Source organism: Mustela nigripes, chromosome 11, assembly GCF_022355385.1.
Source record: "Mustela nigripes isolate SB6536 chromosome 11, MUSNIG.SB6536, whole genome shotgun sequence".
Lineage (NCBI taxonomy): Eukaryota > Metazoa > Chordata > Mammalia > Carnivora > Mustelidae > Mustela > Mustela nigripes.
The window spans coordinates 17,965,943-17,990,784 of NC_081567.1; the positions used below are offsets into that span (position 1 = coordinate 17,965,943).

Consider the following 24,842-nt stretch of genomic DNA (forward strand, 5'->3'; position numbering starts at 1 on the left):
TGGAACACCTTTTCCATAAATCTTACAAGAACACCCATCTCGGGCTCTGCTTCTAGAGACCCAGACTCAGGCACCCTATTCTACTCCCTGCCCACAGTGAGCCACAGGCCAAGGGTCTGGCTTACCCAGCAAGCCCCTGGCTCAGAGTGACCCTTAATCCCTAGACTCAATCCATTTTTGCCCATGGTTTTGCGGCGGACAGGAGGGGAGATGTCAGGTATCCGCCATCCACAGAGCAAGAACTGTGGTGTGAAGAACTCAAGAAAAAGAAACTTTTTCCAGGCCAGGCTATGGAGGCCAAGTGAGCGCTCGGGGAGAGAGGCTTCAGATCTGGTCAGCGTGTGGGGCCCACCAGCCGAGTCCCTCCCCTTCCCGTTTCCCTGCTCCAGGCCTGTTTGAAGTCTGGGGGCCACCTGGGCTGCTGGACGGACAGCTTTTGTAAGCAGCTCTCTCCCCGGCGCAGTTAATAATTCAGGAGCCAGTGCCTGCAGCCAACCCATCATTCCAACCCCGCGCACCCTGAACACCAAGCTAGTGGACAGGAAAGAAAAAATCACCGTGCCTGCTTGAAAAATGGTTCTTGCTTCAAGTGTTGCTGCATCCCCCGTGCTGGGGTGGGAGAGAGCCGAGTGGAGACGGATCTGCTGGGCAGACAGTGAGAGAAGGGTAGAGCGGTGCCCGAGGCTCAGGCGTGCACGCCGAACAGTGTTTAATTTTTGGATCCTGAACTACGTTTGTTTTGGGACAGTGGGATGTAGTTACTAGAGTGCAAGTCGTAGAGAGGATCTACCTTTTTTCTTTTTCTCTTACCTGATTCAGCAATTTATCCTTCACTCACTGTCTCTCAGCTGTCCGTTCATTCATTCATTTGTCAGCCACTGCTGCCACTGACTGGGCAATGACAGGCGTTGGAGGAGGGACACCTGTCCTCAGGGAGGCAGGCACATGCAGTGAGAGGTGCCACACTTAAGGGACTCGAGACAAGAAACAGCTGGCCAGGAGCTCTGTGTCTGGGGCTGGCCTGTCACCTGGGCATGGCAGGACCCTAAATATCCAAAGCAGGGAGGGCAGGGTAGAGAGGTTCACAGTCAGGGGCCAGACTGCCAGGGTTCAGATCCCAGCACCCCCCACACACACACAGAGTAGGCCTCTGTGTGCCTCAGTTTCCCCTTGTAGAAAACAGTTAACAGTGGGAGACTGAGACAAAGGACCTCTTGTTGTTAAGATAATGAACAGAGACGTTGAGAGCGGGATGAAAAATGCAGACTCGGACAAAGACGAAGTGCTGGTCCCTTCAGAAAGTGACCGGGCAGCTTCTTAACAACGCCAGACGCACGTCCCAGCCTGCAGTCCTACCCGTGGGAATTCACCCAGACGAGACGATGAACTTCTGTTCATACAAACACCTTTACGTAAATGTTTACTACTCGCTTCGCAACAACCTACCCCCCACCCCGATTGGGAAAGAACCCAGTGCCTCTCAACCGGAGAGCTGATGGGCCGGCACTAAACCAACAACATGGTTGAGTCATAAATGGCTCTGCGGAGGTGGTCAGGCTTGTAAGGCTCCCGTGTACAGCGTGATCCCACGTGCGTGGTGTTCTGGAAAACCGTATGGGCAGAAAACTGGTCAGCGGTGCTGGGGTGGGAGGAACTGCCCAAAAGGCGCAGAGGAGGACTTTGGGGGTGCAGTGGAACTAGTTGGTGTTCAGGCTGTGGTGGCAGATGCTGGCCCATCTACGTCTGCTCGTCAGAAATCCATAGAGCTGGGCAACGGAGGGGACATTTTACCACATGCGTTATGACAGGTGTGAGGTGGTACATACAGAGAGGTTTTGGAGGAAGTAGCAGGAGTCCAGGGAAGCTAACCATAGGTTAGTTTGTTGAAGAGCTTTGAATGCCGTGTCTAATCCTTTGGACACTGGGAAGATTCAGAAGTTTTTAAACGTTTAAGGGATATATGCAGATTTTTGTTCCAGAAAGATATCTGCGTTCTCTGTTTAGAAGCAGAAGCCTTTGAGTGTGTGGTCCTGAGACGGCCTTCAGAAATTTTCACCTGCCCCTCCCTCTTTCGGGAAAGAATTTGAATTTGTGGCGATTGTTCATCAGGAGATCTTACATAGAGAATTCTGGATTTCTGGCTTCTCTTTAGACAGGGTACATGTCCGCCAGTGTGCCTGAGCCCCATACCTACTCCCTTGTGTAGCCTTCTGGTCCATGCAGGTGTCCATTTTAGACCCCAGGGGTGGAAAGTGCATTCACGAGGGAAGCAGAGCGAGGGCGGTGTTGCTTCCCAGCCCAGAAGGGACAATGTCATCACCCAAGGGACTTTAAACACCACTGATGCCCGTGCATCTGTATCTTGTAAGGGTTCCCCAGGTGGTCCTACTCTGCAGCCAGGGCTGGGAACCACTGGTCTGGGAGGAAGAGGACAACCTGGATTGCGGTGGGTGCAGCAGTAGGGGAGGGGAGGTGTTAGGGACTGATGGGACATGAGGCTGAGGCAGGTGGGGTCCAGTGTGACAAGGGTCCCCGCTGGAACAATGGGGTGGGATGACGTCGTTTGCTGAGAAGGGACGCAGGGGGCAGTGGTGAGGGGAGGGGAGTCAGGAGAAGGGGGTGAGCTCATTTTGGCCACGGGGTGCAGGGAGTCTGGCTCCAGTCTGAGGTCTCCAGCTGTCCAGCGTTGCTCTGCCTACAGCTTGGCCTCTGTCTCAGAGGAGGATAGAGGGCACACAGAAGCTGAGACAGGACAGCAAGGCAGCGATGGGGGTGCGGGGAGGTGAGGCAGCCGCAGAGCCTCCCCAGAAGCTCCCCCACCTCCAACCCAGGGCCTGCCTATGGACAGGGGCTCCCTTAGGCAGGGCTGGGGGCAGGGAGCCCCTCTGGTCTGCCTCGGTCATGGGTGCTGGGCTCCTGAGGAGTGATTTTGCCTGCACAAAGTAGGGGAGAATGTACTCGAAGGCACTGAAGCATGAGGGGAAGGGCGCTATCGGTCTAGACACGTGGTGCCCTGAAACCCAGAAACACTGACCCCTGAAACCCAGCAAACCATCTGCTGATCCATTCTGACTTCTAACTAGATGCTATGGCTCCGTCTGTTTTTTTTTTTTTTTATTTTTAATGTGGTCAGGAATACATCATCTATGTTAGTAGTCATGATCTTTTGTGTGCTGGGAGCAACGCAAGGCAGAAACCATGTCTGTGGCCATCTTACAGACAAGTGAGGACAGGAGAGGAAACACACATTTAGTACTATTCTCCAGGTAATTAATATGCATTTTCATGTAACCCACATAACCGTGTGAAATAGAGGTTATTGTTCCCACATAACCGTGTGTATGAAATAGAGGTTATTGTTCCCATTTTCCAGATGAGGAAACTGAGCTCACTAATTATAAGCATTTTGCCCCAGACCACCCGCTTAGAGGTACGCAGAGCTGGCAGCTGAGCCCTCCTCTCAACATGGTTCCTTGGTGGGTTTGCGTTTGTCCCTGTGACCTCGGCGGGCACACACACACAGACACACACGTATAGCCTCTCCAGACACCATTTATTGTGTTTGGTGTCCCCTCTGCTTTCCTTCTAGAACCTAGTGGATGTCTTCAGGACTGTTCTGACCACCGCCCCTCTGTGGACACACTCCCTCCTCAAGGTCTGCGTGGCCATCCCCCAGAGAAGGACTTTAGTGTCTTGAGAAGGGGTAGACAGAGGTCTCAAGCCTTCCCACCCACCTAGGAAACGTGTGCTAAATGGCAGAGCTGTCTCATCCCGGCCGTTCTTGGCTGGGTTGGTCTCTGTCACTATGAAGCACGGATCATGGCATTGCCCTCCTGTAGGAAGCACTGTCCCAGTCATGTCAACTAAGACGCTTTCTGGCCTCCTTTCTTGTCTCTACCTCCCCTGAGATGCATGTGGAGACAGATGGGGCCATCGGGGAACGTTTGCTCCTGGGAAGACTCTGGGCCGAAGCAACCCGGAAACAGTGCTCGAAATGAAAGGGCAAGCTCACTTGGAGGATGCTGCTGGCTCTTGTGAGCAGCTCTTCTTCCAGAGCTGGGTGGGGATCCAGCTCCCCCAGGGCTGTGGGTCCCCACAGATGGTGCTTCCTTCGGCTGGCTCTGGACAGCAGACAGTCCCAGCCGAGGCTGGGGCTTGTTCAAGCTTGGAGCTTATCATGATTGGTTTGGTTATAGATGGTGTTCATCATTTAGCATGGATTCTCCATGGGAGTTTCTAACTTCAGATGGTTCTAAATAGTGTTCGTATTTGCTGCTGGTCACAGCTGACCCCTCCGATGGGTTTTGGCACCAGTGATCCCACTACAATGGTTCTCAATGCAGATGGCTTTGCCATTGATGGATCCTGTTAGGACTGGTTTGTCCCCAGGGCTCACGGTGGTCTGGCCAGTGCAGGCGGATACAGGGGGACCCAGCACCGATGGCTCTTCATACAGCCATTCTTCCCAACCGTGGTTCTCAGTAGAGACTGTCTCACCGTGGCTTGCTGATTGTCTGAGGAGATAGTGCTCGGTGTCAATAGTGCTCACTACACGCCACCTGGCGCCTGCTGGTCATGGCTATGAATGGCGCTATCCATGGTTCTGACACAGTCAGTGTCTACTTTTTTAAAGGTCTTTGTTTTTTACCATAACCACTCTGGGTGAAGTCTATCCTTGCTGGGTCATCATGTCTGTATTTTTTGAGAACCTGGTGGCCAGCGAGCCAGCTCATAAAGGCATGCACCTCTGGGCGGGCTGCTTCCCCTCGGCGGCCTGGTCACCAGCTTTGACCTTGCCCCCAGACTTGTCCTCCGGAAGACTGGTGTGACTTTTCACAGCACTTTGCACATTACCGTCCACCGGGATGTTCTGGCAGCTGCTGGCCTGGCTGGCGGGAAGGCTGCTGGCGGAGCTGAGCAGCCCACTGCTCACCTGGTAGTTCAGGGCGCTGCTGCCCAGGCTGATGAAGCTCATGCTGGTCAGGCTGCTGGCTCTGCTGCTGCTGCCGCTGCCGGGCAGGCTGGTCTCACTTTTCCCCTCCAGGCTGCTTGCTGCTGCAGGTGCGGCTGGCCAGCCGGCTCCTGATCTGGTTAGGCGAGTAGACGGCGCACAGCTGTCTGGTTGGGTTGCTGACTGCCGGGGCGCGGAGCCTTCTCTGCAACCTCAAGGTGGGAGTGCCGCCCACCAGGCTGACCTCACTATTCTCCTCATCACCTGCGTACCCGCTGCTCAACAGGCTGGCATCACTTGCCCTGCATTTCTCCTCGCTGGGCTGTCGCAGGCTCAGCAAGCCGCTCTCGCTGGTCCACGGGTTTCCCAGGTTACCTGCCGAAAGTCTCAGGGGCCCTGGAGTTGCTCCTGTGTCATGGTGTGGCCACGCTGGGGGCTGGGGCTCTACGCTGGGGGCTAGGAGGCCTGGAGCTTGGTCCTGAACATCCCAGGCAGCAGACTCCCCGTTTCTACCCTGGAGGAAGGTGGGGGGCAACTGATCTGGTTTATCCAGGGGGAGGGGGCCCTGGGAGGCCTATGAGTGGTAGGCGGGTCTGGTTCATCTGGGAAGAGGAGGCTCAATTTATAGGGTGGCCTTGCAAAGGGGAGCCTTCTGATTGGCTGGCTCTGTTCCCACGGTGATGGGATTATGAGGTGGGGTGGGGGTGGGAAGGACAGTGCCCTCCCCCTCCCCGCAGTGGCATCAGGGGCTGAGGCTGGAGGTGGGCAGCGAGGGGCGAGAACCACCATCCTAGGGACAATTAATTACTGCAGGGCCTGTAGCCTCTGCTTTGCCATTCCAGGAGACCTGGCTGTGCATCCCAGCCAAGCTCCTTCTGAGCTGTATTTCTTTAGGGTGTCACTTCTTCTGAGACACGTACTCCATGCCAAGACCACTGGGAGGACTGGAGAGAATATGACAGGAGTTTATCCTAGGTCGTTTGCCAGATCTGGTCTGGCTCCTCTCTGTCAGCCTGGTCCCACATCACACCCTTCCTCACCTCGAGGCAGGGTCACACTGGCCATTTTCCTATTCTGAGCTCTGACCTGCCACAGGGCCTTTGGACTGGCTCTTCCCACCACCTCTTCTCTCAGCCCCTTGGCCTCCAAGCTTCAGATCCAGTGGTCCTTACGAAATGTCCCTGGCTTCTACAAGAAGGTCCCTGTATTATTCCTCATGTCACTTCCTAATTTATGAGCCTTGTGGCACGAAACACAATTTGCATATCTTTTTATGTGTTGGTGACTTATTGCTGGTTCCCTCTGCTTGAATATCATCTTTGCAAGGGCCAAAATTTGATCTCTCATTCTCTGCTGTGCCCCCCCCCCCACACCCAGCATCCTGCCTGGGATATAGTACATGCTCATTAGACATTTGCTGAATGTATGCATGAATTAACTGCTCTAGGGTGTGTATCCCCACCACCTAGGGAACTTAAAAAAACAAACAAACAAAAATGGATCTTCCTGGGCAGTGGTTCTATCCCCTGGTTGCATCCCCAACCAGCCCTAGGGTTCCACTTCCAGAGGTTCTGAGTTAAATGATCTGGGTGAGGCTTTGGCATGAGAATTTTAAACTGCTCTCCAGGGGTTCTGGCGCGCAGCCAGCGCTGAGAACTATGGTGCCAGGAGGTGAGGCTCAGCCAAATGTGCTGCTGGTAGAGCATTCTGCCGGGCTACCCTGGCTAAGTAGTATTGTAGATGCTCAAATATTGTAGAACACCCACCGGGGCACTTATTAGCGGACACTGAAGAGATTTCCACTGAATGGCTGAATGAATTAAAACAAAAGTCATTGACCCTTTAAGGTGTCATAGGTGAGTTCTAAGGGGAAATTTGTTGAAACTGTAGCAGACTTTGCGATGGGCTCCTGCTTTCCCACCAGGAAGGAGTCACAGCCTTTGTCAGAGTCTTAAGGGTATCCCTGATCCTCCAAAGATCAAGAAGCATGATGATTCAGCTCCACTCTTGCCTTAGCATTTGGGATACAGCTGGCCCTGGTGCTTGGCCTGATGGTATGGGTCTGGAGAGGGCTGGCTGGCTCTGTCTGGGATGCAGGGGCTGGGAGGAGGAAGGCACTCCTTGGAGAGTGCCTCAGCCCCTTGGCAGTCATCAGCGCGTCAGCACTAATGATCACTGTCATCTGTTAGGAATTCCTTTCCCATTGCCCCAGGGCCATTCAGCATCTCTCTGCTGTACACAGAGGCGTCTCTTTTGCTGTAGAAATTCTGATCCTTCTGGGATATGAGGGGCTTCTCATAGCTGTCTGGCTCCCCGTCCCTTCCTTACGTTCCCTGCTAGGGACCACGAGGGAAAGGACAGATGCAGGGCTTAGCAGCGATCTCAGAGGAGGTGTTGTGGTGGGATCCATCTGTTGTGAAAAGCGGGGACCGGGTCTGGCGTTAGGGGGCTGGTAGGAGAGAGGCAGGGCCGGGCTCAAGGCACACAGGCTGGGGCTCAGGGCTGGCTCTGGCCCTGGATGAGTCCAAAGCAGGGCGGGAGCCCCAATGCTGGGGACAAATGGGGAGCCTACGGGGACTCATGTTCCCTCCTGTCCCCATCCCGCCTGCCCCCGGCACAGTGCACATGGGCCAGAGGACTGGCGGGGATTCCTGGGGGTTTGTGCAGGGACCAGACCACTCCTACTCTCTGGCTCATGTGGCAGCAGAGTCAGTAGTAGCCTGTGGATAAGGCAAGGCCGTATCAATGGCCATGGCTTGGCCCAGCACTCTTCTCTTGGAAGTCTCTCTCGGTTGCTCTTGAAGTCTCAGGAAGGCATCTTGGGGACCTCTTTATCCTTTGGGTCCAGCCTTCTCCTTCCTGCCTGTACCTGAAGCCACCTGAGGGTGGTGTCCTTGTCCCTGCCCAGGTTGGGGGTCAGACCAGAACTGCCCCGCCTGGATGCTGTTTGCGCATGTGACCACTGCAGGCCACTGTCCTGCAGGCAGAGCCAACTAGCCCGAGGAGGAGAGGTCACAGGGGCAGCCCTGGGGACGCTGGGACCTGTTGCTTCAGTAGTGATGAGTGGACTGGAGGTTTTGTTTTTGTTTTTTTTTTAAGATTTTATTTACCTGACAGACAGAGATTATAAGCAGGCAGAGAGGCAGTCAGAGAGAGGAGGAAGCAGGCTCCCCGCTGAGCAGAGAGCCCAATGTGGGACTCGATCCCAGGACCCTGGGATCATGACCTGAGCTGAAGGCAGAGGCTTTAGCCCATTGAGCCACCCAGGCGCCCCTGGACTGGAGTTTGAACAGGCTGCCATGTGGGGGGCAGTGGGGACAGGCTTGCCGAGGGACTGGATGTCAAGGCCAGTTGTGGGGTCCAGGGGCCTCTGGGTCTGGGGCTAGATGGCCTTCTAGAAACGGCAGAGCCTCCTTGTGAAGCAGGTGGAGTGGTGGGCACCTCGCTAATGCCCGAGGAGGGGCAGAGCTTAGTGGTTTGGAAATCAGATCAACATGAATTCAAGCCTCAGCTTCCCCACTTGGGAGCTGTGCTTTTAACGATGCCCCACATGGGTGGTGGGGATCACATCCTCCGCAAGCATTAACTGAGAGGAAATAAATGCAAAGTGCCCTGTGAGACCCTCAAGAGACGGCCAGGAAGAAGTCCCTCCCTGGTGGACCTCACAGTTGAGAGACGGGGTGGGGGGGGGCACAGGCTCGGGGGCAAGGCACAAGTGGGAGGGCAGCCCGGGCAGGGGCCGTGAGTAGCGTAGCTGTCCCTCTCCATAAGGCTTGGGGCTCTGGCATGTTGGCGGGTCACAGCCTGTGTCCTCCACCTGGGTGACGTAATGTGACCAACCTAACGTCTCAGACCGCAGCTTCCCGGCCTGGGAAGTGGAGCAGCGCTGGCCAGAACGCTCCCTGGAGGGATACCCTAAGGACTGGCAGGGGAGCCCTGGCTAGGGTCTGCCCAGAGCCTCCAGCAAAGGCCCTCACAGACCCTTTTACTTTAAGACAGAACATATTGGCACACACACATATACAAATATACACATAAGTACATATGTGTGTGTATGCAAACACATTCACGGTGTGTGTGTTTATATGGGAATCCACAAGAATATGTGTAGAGGCAAATACACACATCAGAATGTATATCCATATGCATGTACGTGTGTAGGTATATCCGTGTGAAGACATACGTAAGGGAATATAAACACGCACACTTTCTGAAACCCCAGAACCAGGACCCCACGTGGATGGGGATCTGCCTTTGTTCCCTGCGGAGTGCTGCTGCGTGCTCCCGGGCTGCGAGGGGAGTCCAGCGCGGTCGGTGAGCACGGGGAGCTCCCCAGACCAGTGCCGGCGCGGTGGGAGGACCCGTTGATCGTCCGTGCTGGACGCCGGCCCACGAGTTCTCATGTGACCTCCTTTCGTCCTCTGTGTGCCCCGAGGCCCCGCTCCTGACCGCCCACTTGTCATGGGGATAGTGAGAGGCATTCCTGGGGGCCCAAAGTGGGGGGCACCTCCCTACTTAGGTGCACTTGGCACTTGAACAGGTGGCTGCCGGGGCTGGACCTGGGTCCCTGATGGCAGGACCCTGGACTTTGTAACCTTCTCCAGGGAGCTAAACAAAGAGAGTCAGCCTAGCCATGACCTGGACGAGTGATCTGTCCAGGAAGAAGGGTGATTCTTCCTCTGGGTTAATCATGTGATTGACCCCCCCCCCCCCCAGCTCTTAACATCATTTAAGGTCTACAAGACAAAAAGGGAGGAGTAAGGTGCACACCCGTGTCATCCCAGGTGCCAATCACTCCATTTGAGAAGACAAAACCGATAAACCTCCAAACCCATGTACCCCTCCCCAAGGCGTCTCTCTGTGGCATTCCAGAATCGCCTGCCCATCACTGAATCTGATGCACATCTTAATACTTAGAGTATAGAAGGACGTATCCCTGAACCAACATGGAGTTGTTCCGCATGCTATTAATCTGGATATAAAGGGCGTTCTATACGCGTCTACAACTTATGTTCCATGTTACGCGTGTGAGACTCATCCGGGCAGTGTGCGCGGCTCAGGTTTATTGTCACTGCCGTAGAGTATGCTCCTGGTGAATGTCCTGATTCATCCGTTCCAACTGATGGACACGTAGGTCATCCCCTCTCCCTCGCAGTAAGCCTCCCTTTACGTGTGTCTCTCACAGGACATATCCCCTGCGAAGTTCTGGGAAGTCTTGTCCCAAACAGACTATGAAAGCTTCGACTTGTTTTAATTGCACGTAATGAATAGAACAGACATTTTTCTCCAGCCCTGGGGCCTCATCTTTCTGAATGTTTCTGTGAGGTTCAGCCCCGGGATGGACTGAATCACCGTGCGATCTGTGGCCTGCATTATTTGGTCATAAAACCTGGCCATTTGGAATGGTCAGCTTCGGCCAAAGATGAGGTCACGGACTTGCCCCCACATGGGCGGGGTGAGGGGTGGGGGGTGCCAGGAAACGGGAGGAGACTGGGGTGACTGAAAGCTCAGGGCTCGGTCACCCAGCTCCCGTAATCTGGGGCAAAACAATTGTCTTGTGCCCTCATTGTGGACTCCGTGCATGAGGGAGGGAAAGGAGAGGCTGAGGAGGAGGAGGAGGGACACCAGGATTCCTTAGGTCAAGCCTGGAACCGCGCAGCAAACTAAGCGAGCACTCAGCATCTGAAGCCAGAGGTCTGAGTTCAAATCCGGGCTGTTCCCCTTCTCAGCTGTGGGATCCTGGGCAAGTGCCCTAACCTTTCTGTCCCAGTTTGGGTTCCCTCAGAAGCAGCCCGGAAGCATGGACTTGGAGCCAGTGGTTCATCTGAGAGGTGGTCCCAGGAAGCCCCGTGAAGAGACGGGGCAGCAGGGCAGGGAGAGCAGGAAAGCCAGTCACGGGGGCGCCGTTGAGAACTTGGCCCCTCCTTCGGGGCCTGTCAGGGGTTGTGTGGAGCACATCTCCAGCTGAGCCTGGAGGTTTCGCCGCTGGCTCCCTGAGCAAGCCTCTGGGGTGCCTGAGGAAGCCCTGAGGCAGAGGGGCTGGTGGGGAAGGGTAGCAGACACAGTGCTTGAATGAGAAGCTGTCCCTCAGCACCCTCTGTCCCTGAGACTGTGACCCCAGAGGGTCAAGAGGGCTTGGATGGAGGCCTGTCTGCTAAAATAGCCTTGTCCGAAGGCTGACTGTTTCTTAGGTTGTCGTGAAGTTTCCATGAGCCCAGTAAGCACTCAGTAGGCACTAAGTGTCCGGAGCCAGCCTTGTGCTCCCCTAAGGTTGTGGGAGGACCTGCTTGGGCAAATCGCATAGAGAGATGAGGTCAAAGAGACCGCGGCCGCCGAGTCCTGCCTGGACAGCGGGGTCATGATTTGGGCCCAAAGGTCTTCTGAGAGAAAGCCGTGTCTCCTGCTCTGGGGTCTTCAGGCTGCCAGGTGGGGCGAGGTCAACACTCCCAGAGCTAGATGCCAGGCGGCTTTGCCTTGTCTGCCTCAGGCAGCACACAAGGCCTGAGTGGAGTGGGTCTCGGGAGACCACCAGAGGGAGATCAGTGCCCCCCGAGGCTGAGGATGGCAGAGAGCCAGCCCTCTCTGGCTAGCAGAGGCCACTGAACACGGATCCAGGGCAGTAACCAGGCTGTGGGAATTGATGTCTCTGTTCAGCATGTGACCGAGGGGGTTTCTGGGATGTGGGTCTTGCTGTCTTAAAACTGAACGGTCCTGGGGCGCCTGGGTGGCTCAGTGGGTTAAGCTGCTGCCTTTGGCTCAGGTCATGATCTCAGGGTCCTGGGATGGAGTCCTGCATTGGGCTCTCTGCTCAGCGGGAAGCCTGCTTCCCTCTCTCTTTCTCTGCCTGCCTCTCTGCCTACTTGTGATCTGTCTTTGTCAAATAAATAAAATCTTAAAAAGCTGCGATCACCAAGACAGCATGGTACTGGCATAAAAACAGACACATAGACCAGTGGAACAGAGTAGAGAGCCCAGATATGGACCCTCAACTCTATGGTCAATTAATCTTCGACAAAACAGGAAAAAATATACAGTGGAAAAAAGACAGTCTCTTCAATAAATGGTGCTGGGAAAACTGGACAGCTATATGTAGAAGAATGAAACTCGACCATTCTCTTACACCGTACACAAAGATAAACTCAAAATGGATAAAAGACCTCAGCATGAGACAGGAATCCATCAGAATCCTAGAAGAGTACATAGGCAGTAATCTCTTCTATATCAGCCACAGCAACTTCTTTCAAGATATGTCTCCAAAGGCAAAGGAAACAAAAGCGAAAATAAACTTTTGGGACTTCATCAAAATCAAAAGCTTCTGCACAGCAAAGGAAACAGTCAAAAAAACAAAGAGGCAACCCACGGCATGGGAGAAGATATTTGCAAATGACAGTACAGACAAAGGGCTGATGTCCAGGATCTATAATGAACTCCTTAAACTCAACACACACGAAACAGGCAAACATATCCAAAAAATGGGCAGAAGACATGAACAGACACTTCTCCAATCAAGACATACAAATGGCTATCAGACACATGAAAAAATGTTCATCATCACTAGCCATCAGGGAGATTCAAATTAAAACCACATTGAGATATCACCTTATCCCAGTTAGAATGGCCAAAATTAACAAAACAGGAAACACCATGTGTTGGAGAGGATGTGGAGAAAGGGGAACCCTCTTACACTGTTGGTGGGAATGCAAGTTGGTGCTGCCACTTTGGAGAACAGGGTGGAGATTCCTCAAGAAATTAAAAATAGAACTTCCGTATGACCCTGCAATTGCACTCCTGGGTATTTACCCCAAAGATACAGATGTCGTGAAAAGAAGGGCCATCTGTACCCCAATGTTTATAGCAGCAATGGCCACAGTCGCCAAACTATGGAAAGAACCAAGATGCCCTTCAACGGACGAATGGATAAGGAAGATGTGGTCCATATACACTATGGAGTATGATGCCTCCATCAGAAAGGATGAATACCCAACTTTTGTAGCAACATTCACGGGACTGGAAGAGATTATGCTGAGTGAAATAAGTCAAGCAGAGAGAGTCAGTTATCATATGGTTTCACTTATTTGTGGAGCATAACAAATAGCATGGAGGACAAGGAGTGTTAGGAGAAGGGGGTTGGGGTAAATTGGAAGGGGAGGTGAATCATGAGAGACTATGGACTCTGAAAAACAATCCGAGGGGTTTGAAGTGGCGGGGGGGTGGGAGGTTGGGGAACCAGGTGGTGGGTATTATAGAGGGCACAGATTGCATGGAGCATTGGGTGTGGTGAAAAAATAATGAATACTGTTTTTCTGAAAATAAGTAAATTGAAAAAATTAAAAAAAAAATCTTAAACAACAACAACAACAACAACAAAAACCCTGAATGGTCCTGAGTCACCTGGGAGAAGCAGGCCATCCTAACCTGAGCTGAAGTCACTCTCATCAGTATGACCCCTGGAAACTGATTCCACTCGGCAGGACGGTGAAGAGGAGGAGGAAGAGATGCCTCCTCAGATGATCTAAGGCACAGAACCATCTAGTGAGAACCATCTAGTGAGATGCCGAGTCATGGGACGTCCATTCTCAGAGGCCCTGGCTTGCCCCCCATTGGGCTTAAACTACCCACAAGTCCTAGGCATGTTGGCAGCTCTGGCTGAGGGCTCTGTGGCGTGGCTATGGGGTCAGACACACGTGGATTCCGCACAGGCCCTGTGTCCCACTGGCTGTGCCAGCCACTCACCTTACCCAAACCTCCTTAGCGTGGTTTCCTCTTTTGAGCAAGGGGGCCAGTAAAAGCTCTCGATAGCCTTGAGGCTGGGGAGGGGGTGTGTGTAGACACTGCTGAGGCCCCAGAGCCTGGAAGAGGCTCCCATGTTCCAGAAAGTTCTGCTGAATGAACACATGGAGAGCCTCTAAAGCAGTGACTGATCCTGTTTTGATATAAAACCTCTTTATCATCAATGGAAGGCAAGCTAGACTTTGTGCATTTCGAAGTAGATTAAATGAGAGACTATGGTTATCTCACCCAGGTGCTGAGTCCTTAAGCCAGAGGGCTCTGAATGTGTGTTTGGTGGGACTCTGGGGCTGGGGTGGGGTGTCAGGGTGGAGGAAGCTTTGGAGAACAGCCCGGTCTTAACTCCCAAGTTATAGGTGGGGAAAACTGAGTCTCAGTGAGCTGAAGGAGATTCCTGAAGGCCGCATGGCTGGTACGCAGCGGAGCTGGGATTTGACCCAGTCTTCTGGCTCCTGGTCCAGTGTACTCCAGGGGGCACCTGGGCATTCTAGGCTTGCTGATAGGAACTTGAGGGACAGGCTGCTGGGTTTGTGGAAGGCTTGGTGTGGAAAGTGTGGGAGCCCCGTGCTCAGGGACCTAGAGGGTCGCAGCATGGCAGAGCAGGATCGGGAGGGTCCCCAGCAGCCATCGCCCCCAGACATGCTGGACTCTGGTGCCTCAGTTTCCTTGTTTATAAATGGAGACAACACTGCCGACTGCCTCTCTTTCTGGGCTTCTGGGGTGCAGGTAGGGAGCACCCCTTAACTCCTGGAGGAGAAAGCATCACCCAGGCTGCAGATGGGCCCTGGCCGCCTGCCCTGTGTCTCCCTGGAGCTTCTCAATTAACCCCCCCACCCCACCCGCCCAGGCTGCTCCCAGGCAGGGTGCACCAGCGAGGACTTGGCTGGCCCGAGTTAGCGCAGCCAGGACTGTCCTTGGAAAGGGGCCACCACTGAAGGGCCAGCTTCCCTTTCATCAAATTATTCCTCCACGTTCGCAGAGTGGAGGAATTATTGGCAGAAAATGAGGATATAAAACCCCGCTAGAGCCGAGCACCTTTTAGGGGCCCTGAACGCTGAGCTTTTGGAAGCTTTCCAGCAGATTGGTTCATTTTTAATAGTCTAGGACTATAGTTCATCTGTTTAATTCAAACGAGGTGACATAATATCTTTCATTTGGACTTATTACCAGCACGGTGGTGCTCCGGCTCCCAGCATTCTTCGGGCAGGATATTCTGTCATTACTGCACATTTTCTTTTTCTGGCCAAATTGAAAGTCCGCGGGAAGGGCTGCAGCCTTGGAAAGGAGAGATCAACCGAGAATAGGTCACATCGGGTATTAAGGAATGAAAATGAATTCATTCTTTCCTCTGTTGAATAAGCAGCTGTACTTGCGTCTCTGTGATCCATGAAATAGGCTGTCAGGAAAATAGGAAATGGGCTGCGTTTGAACTTCACCCGCCCATTCTGCCCTGTTGCCTTGGAGACTGGTACCGCAGCTGGGGCAGGGGCAGGAGGGGCCGCTCACTTTCAGGGGGCACTCACCCAAGGCCAGACGCCTGGCTTCAGTGGTCCTGGGAGGGGGAGCCTCCTGAGTGTCCCCATGTTGCGGATGAGGACGTCAAGGCTCAGAGAGATCCAGAGGACTTGCTCAAGGTCACTTAGGCACAGAACCCGGCTTTCGTTGGAGGTGCCCAACATCACATCTGGGAACTCGGCCTGCAGAACCTTAAACCCTCACTCTCCCGTGGGCAGGCTGCTCGACCTCGGGGGTCAGCTTGCCATGTGGTAGAAATACCCACTGTCGCTGCCCTGCGGTGAGTGTGACCCGAGGGAACAGACGCCATGGGCTTGGCACCGGGCTGCCTGTAGAGCGATTGCTCACAGATGTCTCCGTTGTTACGAACTTTCGTTTTCCTCGTGTCTGGGGCTGGAGCGCAAGAAGGAAGCCTGGAAAGCAAGAGACTTGCCCTGAGATGTCGTGCAAGTGGGTCCTGGGACTGGGAGCTGTCCCTGGAGTGACCCAAGAGTCCCTATGCCTTTTGCTACACTGGGTAGTAGAGAGTCTGGGGTGCGGAGGGGGTTTGGGGATGTTTACAGCGGAACTACCCTCTTCTCTGCTTTACTTCCCTCCCCTCAGACCGGTCACCAGCCCTGTATATTTGACTCTGTTCATGTTTTGGCCTCCCACGCATCCCGGCATTTATGTGAGGGACGGGCTTTGATCGGGTCACTGCTGTATCCCCAGTGCCTCGAACCCAGAGCGGGCTCGGGTGAGGCAGGTACTGCAAGGGCAGGCTTCGATCCTCTCTGTGACGACAGTTGGGTTACTTCATTCATTGTAGATACTCTTGCATTCATTTATAGTTTTAAAGATACTGCATGAAAATGTTGGTTATCCCGATTGCTGAAGTTTTTTTTTTTTTTTTTTTTTTTAATCACTCTCTTCAGCTTCGCACTTGAGTTCCCCTCTTGTCCTATTCTAGTCCCAGTTCTGCCCTGGAATGGTGCCTGTCACCTACCGATATTCAATAAAGTGTTGTAGAATGGATGATGCCTTGTTATGTATCAGGACATTTCCTGGGTTCCCAGGGAAGTCTTCCAATGGGTATTCCAGGCTCTTTGGGTCTAAAGAAAGCCAGAGCGCCAGCACAGAGCTGCTTTTACCTGTCCCATAATCTTGGGATGGCTGGGTATTTCTGCTAGTGGTAAGCTAAAGAATAAAGGGGTGTCCCTTCCAGGAACTGATCAACGAACCCGTTAGAACTCCGACCTCTACGACTGCCTAAGGGGAGAACAGAATGCAAGACATCCACGGGGCTCTGAAAACCTACGTGGAATTTCATGCTGTCATTAGAGACCACCATACCTCTTCCTCTCCTGGATGTATCTTGCAGTTAAAAGCCATATTGGGTTGTACAGACAAGTGTTAGCATAATGAGGTCTGGCTGTGCCATGCTACTAATCCCCTTCTCCAGGTTGAGCACACCTGGGCTGAGCCTCTTCGCACTCTGCTGTGATACCTGGTGCTCCATTTCGATGAAATATCAGATCTCAACCCTACCTTTGGCTTTATTTACCTCCAAAGCTGAGGTTCTGTCGAGATGCATTTTTCTAATTAAGGCGGGCTTAAGAAATAACCTCCTATATAATTTAAAATGGTAAAATCATCGATACCTTTTCCAGCCTCAGCTTTAAATCTTAGCCACCAATGACTCCCCTATTAACGGGCCTAATTAAATCCATTTTTCAGGACGTCTTTGGCAAATTCCATTTTAGTAAAACTGTAGGAAGTTCAGTTTGATTTGTCTCTGCTCCCCAGAGCTCTCCTGGGAAGATGAGGAGGGGGTGGATGCTTGTCTCTTGTGTGTCATTGATTCATTAATTCTTGTGTTTCCTTCATTCATTGATTCACTTGACAAATATTTACTGAGCACCTACTATGTGCATTGGCATTGAACTAGAAGAGGAGGAGGGCAAAGTGAAAAGATAACACACTTCCTATCCCAATGGCCAGAAGGGAATGGTGCTCATTTACTCATTCAACAAACAGGTATTAAGTCACCTAACAGTCTACTAACTGTGTAAGCCCTGGTGTTGGGGTGACATGGTGCTATAGACAGTTTACACTCACTGTGGCAAATGTTTACACAGGCTAAAGCAGAGGGGACTGTGAGAACTCAGAGGACAGCTTTTAGCTCAGACTGGGAAGCTGGGTGTCAGGACGCTTCCTCCAAGCTGAGCTTTAAGGGACAATTAGGTGTCAGTCATGTGAAGCAAAGAGAGAAGACGGTATTGCAGGAGCAGGGGTGGGTGGGCACGAGGCACGGGAGAACACGGGAGGAGTGGGGAACTTGAAGCTGTTCACTGTGGTTAGGGCAGGGCCTCTCCGCTCTGGGTGCATGTTAGAAATACATGGGGCTTTTGAAATATACCAGTGCCTACACCTCACCTCTCGGTGTGTCTGCGGGTGCTGTCAAGGCTTTGGCATTTTGGTAAAGCTCTCCAGGTAATGCTAGTGTTTAGCCAGGGTTAGGAGTCACTAGGCTAAAAAGCATGCAAAGTGGTGGGAGGCGAGGCTGGAGAAGTAGGCCGGAGGGAGCTCCTGGACGGGGCTGGAAACCCATGATGGGTTCGAGTCTTCTCGGAGGGTACTGACGTCGTGGAAGGGTTTCAGGCAGGGGAAGAAGGGTTCCTGTTACACTTCGGAAGGAATTACCTTGCCAGCAGTGTAGATGGTGGGTGGGGTTAGAGTCAGTGGAGCCTGAGAAATGGTAAAGAGCAAGAGATGATGTGGCTTAGACCTGTGGTCATGACCATGGGGATGGAGAAGGGGGATGTTCAGGAGAGACAGGGCTGTCAGGCCTGGGCGGTGAATCGTGCATCCTGGGTGAAGTAGGGGAAGCAGTTTAGGTGGCTCCAAGGAGCTTACGTGACTGGGTGGATAGTTGTGACATTAATCAGAGATGGGCAAGGCAAGGATGATTTGGGTTCAGGGCACTTTGGAGGGACTTGATTGGCAGTTAGAGTTGAGGCCTGACACTTGGAATTGTGCTCTATGCGGACAGAGCATTGGGAAGTCACCGGTCACTCCTAATTGGAACTGGCATCCAAAGAGAGTGTGTAAAGTCAGAATAAGAGGAGAAGACAGCCCAGGGTGGGGGAGTCTTCAGGAATCTCAATGTTTAGAGGATAGCTGAAGTTTCAAGGAGCTGAGAAAGAACTTGATGGGGAAGAGAGGTAGAGAGGTAGCAGAGACGGGCAGAGAGGTAGGAAGAAAGCGGAGAGGGTGGCATCATGAAGCCAAGGGGAGGGTTCTAAGAAAGAGTGGGGCAACACGGTGAAAGTTGTGCGGGAGCCAAATAAAATGGAAGGCAGTTCTATACATTCAGAAAAAAACAGTTTTGTTGAGACACCAGGGGTGGGACCCAGACTGTGGTGGGTTGCAGATTAAATGGCAGGAAGATGAGTATATGTACATGGTGTACAAGACCGAGAAGCAAGAGAGGAGATGTTGGATGGAGCAGACCCAAGACAGGATTAAGTGCAAGAAGTTTGTTTGGGAGGTGATCCCAGGAAACACCAGTGGAAGAGTGAAGAAGTGAGACATAAAAGGTATGGAAGTCAGTAAATGGTGTGCCCAGTGTTGGAGTAATCACTGAGGGAAGATGGGGCTTAATCTCACTGGGTAGCTCTAGAAAACAGCACAGACACGCACATGAGTTCCTGTCCATGTGGCGAGGGGGCTGGAGAATTTATCCTCCAGTTCCCACCCTTGGGTGAGGGCTGAACCTCAGGGGCCAAGGAAGTGTTAGATCCCAGGCACTTGGCCTGCCACGTGCACGGGGAGCGTGGGCTCTGGCCACCAGATAAAGTGCTCAGGTGACAAGACAAAGGCGATGGCAATCGGACATTGGATCGACTTAATGCCACCAGTAGAACCTGAGGGGCTGTGGATAGGGCACCGAGAGCGTCTGCTGCTGGGGGGGGGGGTTCATTTTTTCCAGACTGAATGAACATAGTTTGTCGTGATTGAACGGTGAGAATGAGGACGAGGCTGAAAATACAAGTAAGAGAGGGGATCACTGGTGGGGAGCGGAACAGGAAGAGATGGAAGGGGTTGTGAGTACAAGCCTAAGTGGGGGGACTTGGCTGGAATGATGGGAGGTTCTGGTTGAAGGAGGAGACTGGGACTTACGCTCAAGCTTGAGCATGTCACGCTCAGGAATGTGGGTGGTTGAAGCCGATGGAAGGCCATTGGAATGGGGAGGTTAAGGGCCAGGGAGGTAAAGATGGGAACTGGTTCATTCGCACTGGACAGCGAAGTCCCCAACGACTTGGGGGTGGAGAGGAAGACTGAATCAGCTGCCAAGGTTAGTAATGAGTATTAACGGTCACCAGGGACCCCAGTCCCACTCACAGGGTAGGACGAACCAAGGATGTTTGTCAGACACTGGGTCCTGGCGCTGGAAGGAGCTGTGTCGGTCAGAAGAACAGGTCAGTCTGAAGAGGTCTTCTCTAATGGGTGAGTCTGGCTGGAAGTTCTGGAAAGAAGTCCGAGGATAGAGATGAAAAGGTAGCACGGAGAGTCTCAAATCGAAGCGGTAAGCAGGAGGCCTTGGACAGGAAGCAGGGTTAGGAACCAGGGAAGTCAAGAAGAGGTTGATAGCCAAGTTCAAGATTAGTTGAAGTACATGGTTCCAGGTGCAGGCTGTGGATAAGGAGAGGAGAGACGGGTTCATGATTCCCGGGGCAACACGTGTCGTCAAAGAGAGGGGCCGAATACAGGGCGCTTTTCCTTGTTCTCCGGTGCTTCCCGCCGAACTGCGGGGTTCCCGGGATCCCAGTTAGCTGACCACTGATGAAGTGAGTTCAAACTCTGCAGTCAGATCAGCCTGGGAGCAGAGGGAAGAAGCCAGAGAACCACGTGACTCTGGCACCACAAAAGCCAAGGGGAGGAAGAGTTTCAGAAAAGGGGTGTGAAGCAGTGCTGAGTATTGCTGGAACAGCGGGTGAGGGTAGGAGTGAAATACTCATGTTCCTGATGAAGAACTTGGAAGAGCAGACAGAGTAGATGCTTGTATTATTATTGGTACAGCAAGTGGGGGGCACAGTCTCCTCGGCCAGTTAGCTATTGCTGTGTAAGAAGGAGCCCCAGAGCGAACACAGGGCCAGAAGCTGTGAACACTGGTTATTTCTTCCACCTTCCATGGTTGTGTTGTTCTGCCGCTGTAAGAACTATTTTTTTTTTAAATTTTATTTTATCAATAGCATGAGACTTTTTTGCCCTGTTACCCTGGCTGATTCTAGTGGCTTCCACTCCACAGAAGAGGATTTGCTTTTCTTCTGGCTGCGTTTGCTGGGGGCTCTGGTCCTCCCCTCCCTGTGCCAACATGTCCTACATCTTGGCCCCACTGTGTGATGCAAGACAGCTCAGGGTCACCGGTCCAGAAATCACACACCCCTTGCTCCTAAAATCCCCATCCCCCAGGATGGGAGGTCATGTCCAGCAGGCTACACCTGGCCTGCTGCCTGTTTTTGTAAAGAAAATTTGATTAGAATGCAGCCATGTAGGGCACCTGGGTGACTCAGTTGGTTAAGCCACTGCCTTAGGCTCAGGTCATGATCCCGGAGTCCTGGGATTGAGTCCCATATTGGTGTTCCCCTGCTGTTCGGGGAGCCTGCTTCTCCCTCTCTGTCTGCCTGCCCCTCCTGCTTGTGCTCTCTCTCTCTGTCAAATAAATAAAATCTTAAAAAAAAAAAAAAAAAAGAATTCAGCCATGCCCATTCATCCCCCTGTTGTCTGTGGCCACTTTTGTGCCATAGTGGCAGACCCTGAGCCTGGTAAAAGAGTGGTGTGGCCCGCCAAGCCTAAAATGTTTATTGTCTGCTTCTTCGGAAATAAAGTTGAACTTTCTAGAACTTAAGAGGAAAGGCCTTCAGTTCTCTCCTGCTTTGAGGGTGGGGGAGGTTCGGGTTGGTGGGCTCTCCAAGGGCAGGGGAAGGTGTGAGGCGTCCAGCCTCTTGCCCCTGTCTTCCCTGCCTCTCTGGGCTGACCCGCAGCTCCTGCTCCTGCACAGAGTCAGGCTTATGATGTCTTTGCCCACTTTGTCCGGCTGCTCTAACAAAATACCATAGACTGGGTGACTTCAGCACACAGATTTGTTTCTCCCCGTTTTGGCAGCCGGGAACGCCAAGCTCAAGGTGGCAGCATGGTCCGGTTCCTGGGACGGCTCTCTTTCTGGCTGGCAGACGGCTGCCTTCTCACGGTGTCCTCGCACGGTGGAGAGAGAGAGAGAGAGGGAGAGAGTGAGAGCACATGCTCTGGTGGCTTCCTCTTCTTATAAAGGCCACCGATCTCATTAGGAGAGCCCATCTTCGTGACCCCACCTAGACTAATGACCTCCCATAGGGCCCCCTTTCCAGTACCATCACATTAGGGCTTAGGGCTTTGACGCGTGCGTTGGTGGGGTAGGACACAGACATTCCATCCGTCACACTGAACGTCTGTTCTCTTTCTACCCGTGCGCACTCTTGGAGCTGATGGGAGGGTGGGCGCAGTCGAGAGCACGGTCACTGGAGTTAGGCGCACCTGCATTCACGCCCCCTGTGATCTGGGGGAAACCGCAGGACCCCAGTGAAAGAGTTCATGGTCACTCCTCCCTTTGCAAGGAGCCTGGAGGCCTCAAGGAGCGTTGCTTGCTTGGACAGTGCTTAGCAAGGGTTGGCCAAGAGTCAGTGCCGTATTTTAAACCGTGTCTGCGAACAAATGTGAGGAGACTGCCTTTCCCCCCTTTTGCAGGAAGACAAGGAAAGTCGGTGGCAAACAGCAAGTGGCCCCAGCAAGTCCATATCCATCCCCCATCTCAAGAATTTCTGCAACTCGGGGCAGGATACCTGAGTTCAGAAAAGCAGGATCAGTAATTCCAAGCTTGCAGCCCGTAACATCTCAGGAGCGGCGATTTCATCTTTCCCGGGCCCGCCCGGCTCGCCAACAGTGTACTCAGCACCGGGGTGGTGAGGAGTCTGGGGGAAGGGAGGCTCGTAAAAATGACCGATGCAGATATTAATGATTTAATCTGCTAACGTGGCGTGGCTGCCTCCGAGAATCCTATCCGTCAGCATCCAGGAGCCCACCAGGAGGAGGCTGGGCGGAAAGCGCCAGGGGGAGCGTGGGGGGACGTGGTCCGAATGAAGATGAATCGCGGAGGACAGTATTGATTTGCCTTGCCTGGAACGACCGCTTTCTGTTTGGAAATATGGAAAGCAAATTAATGAATAAATGAGCTGGCTCGGTGAAATGCGCCCCCCAGCCCACCCCCGGGGAGCCGTGGTGTTTAAGCCACGCGCGCCGGCAGGCTGTGAGCAGCGACTGGGGAAGACAGGGTTTGCCGGAGAGGGACAGCGCCGCTCGGCGTGTGGTCCAGGAAGGCTTTGGAAAGCAGGGGCAGGTGTCCTGGGGTCGGTCAGAGTCTTGATTGGGTTTCGGCTTTGGCTCCTGCTAGCTGTGGGGCCTCTGAAATCCAGGCGGTCTCTCTGAACTTGAGTTTCTTCCATCGGCGGAAAGGGGGCAGAGGAGATCAGTGGAGGATCACATGCAATCGTGTATGTTCTGTATTGGCTGTGTGGTATCGGGCAAGTTCCCTGACCTCTCTGTGCTCCACACGTCCCTCCTATTATATGGATGATAGCAACACCTATCCCTGGAACACGATGCTTTTATAACCACTCAGCCTTTGGCACATCCTACGCACTAACTATCTGCCGATGAGTATGCTCGGTGCCTGGGAAAGAGCGGTGTACAAAACAGAGCGAGGGGTGCCTGCCTGGGTGGCTCGGTCGCTTAAGTGTCTGACTCAAGGTTTTGGCTTGGGCTGTTCTTGAAGATTGTATTTATTTCTTTATTTGTCAGAGAGATGGGGGGCGGTCACAAGCAGAGGGAGAAGCAGGCTCAGGGAGCCCAATACGGGACTCGATCCCAAGACCCCGGGATCATGACCTGAGCCGAAGGCAGATGCTTAACTGATTGAGCCACCCAGGCATCCCTCGGCTCAGGTCGTGATCTCAGGGTTGTGAGATTGAGCCCCGTGTGGGGCTCCTCTCTCAGCACAGAGTCTGCCTGAGACCGTCTCGCTCCCTGCTCTCTCTCTCTAATAAATAAATAAATCTTTTTAAAAAACAAACAGAGGGACATCCCTTCGCTTATTAAATTTATTCTTACTTTTCCCTGTGACTACTCAAATGCTCCAGCTCCATTTATTGAAAAAACTAGTCTTCCTCGATTTAACTGCTTTTGCACCTTTGTCAAAAACCAGGCACCTGGGTGGCTCAATGGGTTAAGCCTCTTCCTTTGGCTCAGGTCATGATCCTGGGGTCCTGGGATCGAGTCCCGTATTGGGCTCCCTGCTCAGTGGGGAGCCTGCTTCCCCCTCTCTCTCTGCCTGCCTCTCTGCCTACTTGTGATTTCTGTCTGTCAAATAAATAAAATCTTAAAAATATATATATAATAAACAAACAAAAAAAACAGTGGGCTGTGCTTATGTGTGACTATTTCTGGGTCTTCTATTCTGTTCCATTGATCTCTGTGTCTGTTCCTCTAGCAGAGGCACAATGTCTTCATTTCTGTAGAGTAAATCTTGAAAGTGGGGAGTATGACTCCTCCCACTTCGGCTTTTACAAAAAGTTCAAATTCTAGTTTCTTGGCCTTTCCGTATGCATTTTAGAATAAGCTTGCTTTTATCTACAAAAAAAAAAAAATCTTGCTGAGATTCTGATAGGAATTATACTAAATCTGTATATCGGCTTGGGGAGAATGGATATCTTTACTATGATGAGTCTTCCAATCCTTGAACACAGTATATTTCTCCATTTATTTAGATCTTCTCTGATTTCTTTCATCAACATTTTGTAGTTCTCAGTGTAGAACCCTTGTCATATTTTGCTGGATTTATGCCTAAGTGTTTCATTTTTCTTGGCAATTGTAAATGGTATTTAATTTCAGATTCTACCGTTCGTTGCTAGTATATTGAAGTTTAATGGGTCCTTGTGTGTTGCTATTGTAACCTGTGACCTTGCTGAACTCACTTATCAGTTCGTGTGTGTGTGTGTGCGTGTGTATAAATTCCTTGGAATTTTCCACATAGATAATCATGTCGTCTGCAAATGGGGAGTTAGTTTCATTTCCTGCTTTCTAATCTATATGCCACAATGTGTTATTATTACATCAGAAATCCTACCTCCAAATGCCTGCAAGGGTCCATGGGGCAGAGACCGTGGCAAATGGGAGTCCATTTCCAGTCCGGAGGGGCTGCTAGCCCCTGGCCCTGCAGGTTGCAGATCTCTAGATTGTGTTGAAGGAGATTTTTGTTGTTAGACTTTCTGATATTTCAACGTCGGTAAGTTATTCAAATATTGAAACACCTGTCAGGCCAACAAAACACATCTGTGGGCTGGAGTGGGTTTGCACCAGTTTGCAACCTGGCACGAAATAGGTGTTCTGTCAACAAAAGCACCTGCTCCTGCAGCCGCCGGAAGTCTCAGGTGGGCGGGGCTCGAGGGCGTCGGGCGGCAGGTGCGGCTCGGCCCCAGATTTCCGGGCTGAATGAGAAGGCTGATGGGAAAGCTGC

General features: G+C 52.4%; 1 protein-coding gene across 1 annotated transcript in view; it reads right to left on the minus strand.

The window, feature by feature from the left end:
• Positions 1–5,027: 5,027 nt before the first annotated feature.
• C11H16orf82 (chromosome 11 C16orf82 homolog) overlaps positions 5,028–24,842 on the minus strand; it is a 157,236-nt gene continuing 137,421 nt past the window's right edge. The window contains 1 exon segment of the mRNA XM_059416053.1: positions 5,028–5,544. Coding sequence (XP_059272036.1) covers positions 5,028–5,544 — 517 coding nt within the window.